The 9,844-nt window shown below is 52.4% G+C and overlaps 1 protein-coding gene across 1 annotated transcript; it reads left to right on the top strand.

Annotated features, from left to right (window-relative positions):
* The first annotated feature begins 3,341 nt into the window (after positions 1-3,341).
* On the top strand, positions 3,342-4,783 carry LOC120663861 (protein ELC-like). The gene has a single exon (XM_039942804.1). It carries the CDS (start codon positions 3,609-3,611, stop codon positions 4,605-4,607), a length of 999 nt encoding a protein of 332 aa, XP_039798738.1. The 5' UTR covers positions 3,342-3,608; the 3' UTR covers positions 4,608-4,783.
* The last annotated feature ends 5,061 nt before the right edge of the window (positions 4,784-9,844 follow it).

Below are 9,844 nucleotides of genomic sequence, written 5' to 3'. Positions count from 1 at the left end.
GAATGAGGGCGTACCGCTGTCGCCCGAAGACACCTCCTCATCTCGCGCCATCCTCTTGGCGCTCTCAGCCCTCGTAACGGAAGCCTTCGTGCTCAAAGGTTTCCGACCGCGCCCACGTCCACACGTGCCAATAGCCCCGGAGCTCCCCGCCTCCCCCACCTTAGCCTTGCCCTTGGATTTTGACTCAGGAACCTCCGAACCAACGTTTCCCGGTGGTGTCATTCTGGGAATGGCGTTCGCTGGAACCGGCCGAGGCTCGTAAGCAACACCCATCTCAGCTAAACAACGGTTCAACCGAAGGTTCCCTCCGCACACCTCCACCAAAGAAAGATACTCCTTTTTGTTCCAAGGACCCAGTATCTCCGCAGCCTGCCGCTCCAGTTCATTCACAATAGCTTCGTCACTAGAGCCTTCGGGCCTCCGAAGCCCAAAAACCGGAGAAGTCACATCATACTTCAAACCAACAAAGCGCTTACGCTCGAACCTCGATGGAGACCAGCCAGCAGCAAGCGACCAAACCTTCGTAGCCAGAAATTCCTCAACAGCATCCCTGCCACCACAAACTTGGCAAGCCGTCATGAAGGCCTCCAGACACAATTTGAAACCTGGCCCGCGCTTGCTGAAGGCAGGCTGATAGACATGATCGAACATCTGTTCGAAGCAAGCAGATACTTCACCTCGTCAGAACCTTCGGGGTTAGGGAAGCCAATCTTGGCGTAAAACCAATATCCTAACCAGTTCCCCTCCCACTTGTTCTTGTAAGCTGTCGAGAACGTGACCTTTAACAGACCGGTCCTTTTGTTCGGCTTACGAGGTACGAAGGTGCAGCAGCCATTCTGAACCTCGCTAAGCTCCGAATCATCATCTATGTAAACCTTACGAGGCTGGCAGTGCAGCTGGAAAAGCCTACAAAAGGCATCAACAGACACTTGACCTCCGAAGCTGCGCACCACCCACAGAAATTTGGCCAAGGCAACAATTCCGTTCGGGGTAAAATGGTGTAGCTTCATGTTGAATGGCTCCAAAAGCTTCGGCACAATTGGATCCATCGGAAGTCTAAGCCCAGCTGTAAAAAAATCCTTAAAGACCACAACCTCGCCGGTCTCCGGTACAGGAATCAATTCTGCCCCCGGAGGTCGACAAACACCCTCGGCGAAATAGCCCTTCGTAACGTAGAAGTATATCATGCTCTGAGATACGACAGATGGCTCGAAAAGCAAAGTCTTACGTTTCTCCGGAGCCATCAGTTCCGACACGTCCGCAGACACAGCCGAAAGGCTCTCGCTGGACTGCTGTTGCTGAGAAGGCTGCGAACCACCCGCCTCTCCTTCGGAAGCTGGACCAGAGTCTGTACGTAGAACCGCCCTCTTAATAAATGCCATAACTACAAAAATAAAAATAAAAAAACAAAGTCAAATCAGGAACAAAGGCTCGAAGAACCTTCGATCAACCTCGCTGTCTGTTTAGTGCGAGCCATGAGCAACAAAGTTACTTACACCGAAGAAAACAAGTAGCTTCACCACGCACGGAACAAGAACCTTCGGACAAAGCGCTTTATAGAAAAAAGCGACGAAGGAACGCAAAGCTCGAGAGGGCACAGGGTTTACCCCACCCCCCTCCTCCGCTTATATAGGCAGTGAAAAGGAACAGTTCCAGCGGTAAAACCGAGGAGGCGGCAGCCCAAGCGGCGCATTCAGAAAATGACACGTATACAACAAAAACCGACCGTTGCAGCCGACGGTTCGGGAGACGTTTTTCCTCGGGAGCTTCCTGAAGGTTGCACGCAATCTTCTTCATTAACAAGGGTTCGGACCGTCGGCTTTGGACCTCGCCCTAGAGGGGCTACTGTTGGGGATTGGACCTTCGGGTCAAGCCCTTACCCTCGGAAATGCTCCCTAACCTGTTCGCAGGGCCACAACGAAATGGAGCCAAGCGTACCCGAAGGTATCGGATGAACACTAAGAAGTGCAAGCTCAAAGACCATGACCTTCGGGCCGAAGGATATCACCTTCTGAAGGCCGAAGGTGACGGAAGGCTGCCAGAAGCGCGAGCGCAAACACCAAGACCTTCGGTCCGAAGGGTGCCACCTCCATCGCGCCGAAGGTGACGAACAGCCACCCGGAAGCATAAACTCGAAGATCAAGACCTTCGTTGATAGAACCTGCATGGCCCAAACTCCCGGGGGTACCCGAAGGTTATTGTAACCTTCATCGACTGAAGACGTGAGTAAAACGTGAATATGTAAGAAGGTCGGAGTTGTATACCTTCCGAATACGTGAGAAGGTCGGATTTGTAAACCTCTCACCTTGTAATTTTACCCCGAAACCGGCTGAGAGTGAGCTGTAAATGAGTTGGGAGGGGGCAATTTAGGTAATCCTGGCCGAGGGCTAGGGGTATAAATAGTCCCCTCTCTCCACAGTGTAAAGAGTTGAATTTTCTGATTATTATTGGAGAGTTCGACACTTACTTTCATTGCTACCTTTCCTACTGTTCATGCTCCCTGTCTGGGCATCTACTAAGCAAAGATCCCAACAGTTGGTTTTGTAAATTGTCTTTATTTGACACCTCTAATTAGCTGTCAAAGTACATTCTAATCTATTCTAGGAATAAACCAAACAAGACCAAAAGGCATATTTGAGCCACATCAGGTACAGTATCTTTTTTTAATGCGTAGAGCAGGTACAGTACTTACTTAGGGACTGACCTAGTTGATACTCCTTAATTGTCTGTCACGTACAACAAGTCCACCTGCCATTTGGTCAGCCAAACATTTGGACAACAAAACAAACAGGTAACGTCTGATTTTTGCAAAAAGTCCGCGTGAAGGGAAGCAAAATTTCTCATTTCTGATCGGTCAGCTTCTGAGAGTTTTCACTTGATTTCTTCTCTGACAGCAGTGAGACAGAACCAGTCCTGGCGTGTAGAAGTTAAATCAGGAAGACTCAAGCAGGCCTTAACCCAGGAATTTTTTCGCTAGCAAATGCAGCATTACCGAGAGTGAAATTGAGAAACACTGCTCTTCCAATGAAGAAAATGTGAGGTTTCGAATTTCCTGCAAAAAGAGAGCGATGTTTGAATTTGAGTTGGGTTTTCCAAACCGAGTAGATGCATCACGAAAAATATTTCTACACAAGAATAGTATTAGCATCCAGAGTATCACTTGGTTGGTTGTGACCAAATGGAGTTATCACAGATGTCCAAAATATCACAGATGTTGTCGTTCTAGGCCGGCATTCTCTGCTTTCTTGCTTGCTTGATAACCATCAAGTCGTTATCATATTTGCTAGCGGCAAGGCCACCTATGAGACCGTGTGCTAACAACATTTCTTGACAATTGTAAACAGATAACTAATGGCAGGATGTAGCTGTCACCGTATGAACACCTTAAATTCAATGGAAACTTGGCGAGGCTTTGCGTGCACAGTGTAGCAGAAGTTTCTTGTTCTTGTCTTCGTCAATCCCGTGTTGAAGTCATGACAAAGATCCCATTTTTTTACCGATCCAAACAAGCACAACGGCCTCGTCGCGACGACCCTTAATATCTCTGTCGGAGTCTTTGGGAGTGTTTGATTCGCTTGCGAGTTGCGAGGACGGGGCCGGCGGCGTGCATGGCGACGGCGGCGGCCGCCGGCACGGTGGTGCTGGTGGACGCGGCGCTGGCCCCGTACGAGCACCCTGACCTCCGGTGGCTCGTCCGGAAGCACGTCCTCGCCGTCCTCCAGGAGTTCCCCACCCTCTCGCCTTCCGTCGACACCTACACCAGCGACGACGGCGCCTCCACCGTGCTGCTCAACGCGCGGGGCCTCCTCGCCGTCTCCCTCGCCCTGCCGCCGGTCCTCCTCACCCTGTGGCTCCCCAGGGAGTACCCCTACCGCCCGCCGCTCGTCTACGCGTTCCCCGCCGCGCCGTCGGCGTCGCTCGTCCCCGACCACCCCTTCGTCGACCACCGCACCGGCCGCGTCCACCGCACGCTGCCGTACCTCGAGGAATGGAGCGTGCCAACCTCCAGCCTCGCCGGCCTCGTGCTGAGCCTCGTCGCGGCCTTGAGGATGTGCCACCCGCTGAAGTCCACCATCGGCTTCGCCGACGCGACGAACGCCAGAGCGACGCCGGTGGAGGAGGAGCGGCGGCGCATGCACGCGGTGCTGGCCAACGAGCTCGCCTCGAGGCTGGGCAGGGACGCGGCGGCCTTCCGCGGCGGCGTCGACCGGGACATCCATGCCCTGTCCTCGCTGCAAGCCGGCCTCCGGGCACGGGGCGACGCCATGGGCCGCGCCGTCCGCGACCTGGAAGAGGAGAGGATGCGGCTGGAGCGCGCCGTGACGGCCAGCCTCGCCCACCGCGGCCAGCTGCTCGACTGGCTGTGCACGGCGAGCCACGCGCCCGATCCGGGAGCGGCGCTGGCTCCGCACGCGGCCTCGGGCGACGCGCCGCGGTGGCTGGAGAGCAAGGCGTCGGAGCTCGCCGCGGACGACGCCATGGACGCCCTTGGCCACGCGCTGGAGAACGGGGATCTCAGCTTCCAGGAGTACATCAAGCGCGTCAAGGTCCTCGCCAGGGAGCAGTTCTTCCATTGCTATGCAGCGTCCACGTCGATGAACACCTAATTAATAATCAATTGCACTAGTTAACATCTGGCACAGAGTGTACATTAAACAGGTGGTTTCTTTTTTGGTGGTTGATCTTGTGTTCAACAATTGCAATTTTCCTTGGGAAATTAATCTACAACTGATGAACTCTTCGTTCTCTCTGAAAAGGGAAAATTGAAAACTGAACTCTGAAATTGTCAAACCCAACTGTTGAATTCAGCAGTGCCGTGGCAACCGCTAGCTGATGTCCGATTTCAATTGTCTTAACGGAAAGGCGATTAGTGCAGCAAGTTTTCTTGTTGCGACCACAATTCAGCGTGCTCTGCTTCTTCTCAACTACAATAATCAACGAAATGCAGCGTCAGAACGTCGCCGGCATCCCGTTTTGTTGTGCCTCCTGGTGCCCCTCGTTCCAAAGGATCGCAAATGAAGAATGCAGCTGTACGTGTCATGGGTTGAATGGTTGAGATTCATCACCCAGCCTGACTACTATTCTACTAATATACCATGATTTGACAGGGGATTTAAGCAGATCTGAACCAATCTGCACGGCTATCAAGTCAGCGACCCTCCTAGACCCAGCCCTCGCGTCGCCCTCCTCCCAGGGGCGACACGAGTGGCACCCAGGCCAACACCGCCGCCACCCCTCCCCAACCTCGTCCACACCCCGCCGCTGCCTGAGCAGGGGTCCGGAAGTCCGCGTCCCACTTAGGACGGCAGCGGCGGGATCCTTTCCTCGCGTATGGACGTGGCTCGCGAGGATCTGGGAGGTCTCGTGAGTGGCTCGCGATGGCTGCCGGCTTCAGGTGGGTCTGCCGGATCCGGTGGCCACGGAGTCGGAGGTCTCTCGTTCGGCACCCGCGGCGGGCAAGGCGGCGCTGCCGCGTTGCTGGCCGTCCGCGCGCGACCAAGGACGGCGGCGGCGGCGGCCACGAGCTATAGCGGTCGGGCCCCTCGGAGTCTTCCCGCATGGGAGTCCCACGGCCGGCGGCGGGCGTGCGACTCCAGCGGGTCTGCGGCGCGGCTGGATCCGGATCTGGCACCGCCGGCTCTGCGGTCCCGTCTTCGTGGGATCCTGTCGGAGCGGGTCTTCGCTGCAGCCACGGCCGGCTGCCGCAGGTGCGGTGGCCCAGGCAGCACCGGGTTCGCATCCGGATCCGGCAGCCCCGGGGCAGGGGACGGTGCCCTCGGTGGGGGGCTTGCACGGAAGGCATTGAGGCGTGGTGGCGCTGGCTTCACGAAGTTGGAGGTGACCTCTTGGGTGATCTCACCGGCGTTTCTGACGCAGCATGGAGGTCTCGTTCTTTCCAGCGCCCGGCCGCTTTGGCAGTTCCGTGTGGTTCGCGATGGGTGGCTTCGGGGCTCCCGGATGCAGATCCGATGTCGGCTTGGCCTCCAGTGGTGACTCCTCTCCGGCAGATGCGTCTTCGGCTTTGGTGTTGGAAGGGCTAGCTCCGGACTTTGCAACTACTTCTAGTGATGACATCTTCAATTTCGTCTTTGTTTTTCATATAGCCCAAGAGACATGAGTCACCTTGGCTTCATTCGCGGATTCTCTTACTCGAAGACGGATTTCATCTGCACTTTGTTCCGGTGGATTATGCACGGGTACCCAGTGGCTACTTTGCAGTATGGTATCTCAGGTTACGAATTCAGATGGTCTGCCGGATTTGGAGTTCGTGGCCGTTTAAAGTGGGTCAGGTCTGGTCTATATGGAAGCATTGGTCTGGTAAGAAGGGGGAAGCAACACGGTGTGACTTTGTCGTGGTGGTACTTGTTACTAATTCACCGGTTCCGGGAAGAAATTTCTAGGTCTGGCCTTAATTGGTTGAACCTGGCAGTGATCTTGTTGAAGGCATTGTTTGGATTAAGATGAATTACTCCCTCAAGGTGAAAACCTTTGATCTGTCCTTAATTGGTTGGGTCACTGCAATGTCGGCACGTGCGCGTGCCGTTTCCTCGTTGAAGGCGTTGTCTCGGGAGACTACTTCATAGTCCAAAAGCTGCTTTGGTTTGCGAAGCGGATGAAGGTGAAGTCGCTTGTGGTAGTTTGCTACGGCATGATCTTTAGGTCATGGCGTTCTCTCTTTTTTTTGTTCTTTTTTCATAGGCTGTGTGCATCTTAGTTATGCAGAGACCGGGATGGATCTTATATAATTGTATCATCTTGATGTAATTGTCTAAGATCAATAAAGCTTTCTTTTTCTAAAAAAATATCATGAGTAGTGTGCCTCATGAACACCCCAGAACAAGTGACGGAAGAAACGAGACAACCAACTGGAGCAGCAATGACCCTGTGAGAGGTGGAGTATGTATGTACACATGGAGCAGATCATGAACTGTGGATACAAAGCTTCTAGATGGAAGGCAAATGGTATATGGTATATGATACAAAACTTCAGACTACAGAGTGAATTAGGTTCTTGCCGTAGCTTCCAGGAGTACATTACGCGTGTCGAGATCCTCAGCATACGCATCGTTGAGCAAGCACTCATGATATCTCTTGGGCACCATGTGATCGACTGCACTGTTAATATCTTCCTTCACTCTGTCTCCTGTTCCCTATGTGTGGTACACACCGCATATATCAAGTGATAACCTCTTTGCCCTCTCTGATGAAAAACTGAACTCTGAAACCTATATCTAGTTTCAGATGGGGTGTGCGTGCGCCTTTTGTTGGCCCGCGTTGTAAACTTTGAACAATTTTTTTCTTCTTAATGAAATGATACGCAGCTCTCCTGCGTATTCTCGAAAAAAAACGAAGGCTAAACTCAATTGTTGAATTCAGCGATGCTTTTTTGAATTCAGAGATGCTATACGGCAGATGTTTGGTAGATATCGAGTGTCATTGTTCCGACAAAACTAGCTACTATACTTGTGACGGGACCAGTTGCAGCAGCATGTCTCTCATAAACAGATTGTAGTGACAGAAGAACTGCGCGTGTTGGTGTGCCTCCTGGTGCCCCTCGTTCCTAAGCAGTGCATGCCCGGATCAAGCACGCACCACACCACATGTAGGCATATCAAACGGTTGAAATTATATCACCCCAGCCTACCTAGAAATAGGAAAATTCAGAACAACACCTCAGAGGGAAGTGACAGAAGAAATGAGTGTGCTTAAATAGAGTAGGTGATAAAATATGCATACCAAGTTGGTAGATGGAGGTTAATGACTTGAGTTATTATTAATATAAAGACCATGTTGTTGGCTTGTTGCCCATAGTTACAGAATTCAGAATCAAAGAACGCACGAAAATTAAACAAGAGTTCAGAGTTGATATCAACAATATGGCTTTCAGGAAGTATTGTGCTCGGATATCTTTCGCCAACACATTGGTTCTTGCCGTAGCTTACAATCGGCTCCCGGTTTTGGTGTGCCTCCCGGTGCCCCTCATTCCTAAGCAGTGCATGCCCGGATCAAGCATGCACATGCACCACATGTAGGCATATTGAACGTTGAGATCATATGACCCCAGCCTACCACAAAAAAAAAAGAGGAAAATTCAGAACAACACACCCCCAAAGGAAGTGACAGAAGAAATGAGTATGCTTAAATGGAGCAGATCATGGAATATGCATACTGAGTTGTTTGAGTTGGCAGACGAAAGTTAATGGTTGAGTTAATATAAAGAGTAAGCTGTTGGCTACTCCAACTTGTTTGGGACAAAAGGCTATGTTGTTGTTATTGTTGTTGTTGTTGGAAAAGGAACTTTCCATTAACTGAACAATGCAGAGAGACCACTGGCCACAATCGTCTCCATGCCTGGCGGCGTACTGTCCCAAGACATGGGCACATTTGAAGCACAGATACAGCCTATCGCCGCTAGGGCGTGAGCTCAAGATCGAGGAACACGAACAAAAGAAACAGAAAGAAAACTCGTGTGAATAAGCATCTTTAGTTCGTACATCAGGCAACCCATTGTTGCTAGCCGGAAACCATCAAACTGGAGGGCTTGCTTCAACATTAACGAGTCTGTCTCGATCACCACATGACCCATGCCACAATAGGCTGCTTCCCTGACTCCTTCATAGCATGCTATTACTTCCGCATGAAAGGCTGTCGCCCATGCTCTTCATTCTCGTCATGGATGTGCTGAATGCCCTTATTGCGAAGGGTGACGAGGAGGTGCTTCTCCAGCCTTTGGCTACTGATCGGGTGAAGCACCGCGTCTCGCTATACGCGGATGATGTGGCTCTATTCATCCTCCCCTCCTTCGAAGATTTGTCCACCACCAAGGAGATCTTGCAACTCTTCGGGGAGGCGAGCAGGCTTCGCACAAACATGCAGAAAAGCTCCATCGTGCCAATCCGCTGTGCACCGAGCAGCTTGAGGTCATCTTGAGAGCCATGCCCTGTGAGGTGATTGACTTCCCTTGCAAGTACCTGGGCTTGCCACTCTCTATTCGGAAGCTTACCAAGGCGGACCTCCAGCCCTTTGTGGATAAGATCGCCGACATGCTCCCGGGCTGGAAGACGGCGTTGATGTCCACGACAGGGCGTGCGGTTCTGGTAAAGGCTGTGCTGACAGCGGTCCCAGTCTATTGGCCATTGCACTGGATGTGCCTAAGTGGCTTCTTCGTGCCATTGACAAGCTACGTCGAGCTTTCCTATATATGGAAGGGGCGTCGACAGGTGAACGGCGGACACTGTCCTGTGGCGTGGGAGCGAGCTTGCTGCCCGGAGGAGCTTGGAGGGTTGGGTATCCATAACTTGAAGACCCTTTGGCGGGCACTCCAGATGCATTGGCTATGGCTTAGTAAGACGGACCTGGGGTGACCTTGGGCTGCATTCAACATCAAGGTGCACCCCAACATCACTGCCATGTTTGCCATTTCTGTTTCCTCCTTGGTGGGAGATGGAAGAATGACCCTCTTCTGAAAGGATCGTTGGCTGCACGGCAAGTCCATCGAGGACCTTGCTCCGACTCTGATCCCCTTTGTGAACAAGCGGGCGCGGTCTCGGAGGACTGTTCATGAGGCTATGATGGACTTGCGCTAGGTGGGTGACATTGCAGGAGGTTTGTCAGTGCCGGCAATCGTGGACTACCTGGAGCTTTGGGATGCCCTGGGGAATGTTTAGTTGCTCGAGAACCAACCGGACCAACATCTCTGGACACCGGAGAGCTCGGGGTACTTACTCCACTTGATCGGTGTATGCCATGTTCTTTGTGGGTTCATCTGATTTTGAGCCGTACAAGCGCCTATGGAAGTCTTGGGCGCCCCTTCGGTGCAAGATATTCTTCTAGTTGGCCATTC

The sequence above is a fragment of the Panicum virgatum genome, chromosome 3N (genome assembly GCF_016808335.1).
Source record: "Panicum virgatum strain AP13 chromosome 3N, P.virgatum_v5, whole genome shotgun sequence".
Lineage (NCBI taxonomy): Eukaryota > Viridiplantae > Streptophyta > Magnoliopsida > Poales > Poaceae > Panicum > Panicum virgatum.
The sequence above is the reverse complement of the archived record's forward strand: the minus strand, read 5'-3'. Positions and strand labels throughout refer to the sequence as shown.

Bases quoted from the DNA above. Each gene is read 5' to 3' on its own strand.
- LOC120663861 (XM_039942804.1), top strand. From the start codon at position 3,609: ATGGCGACGGCGGCGGCCGCCGGCACGGTGGTGCTGGTGGACGCGGCG.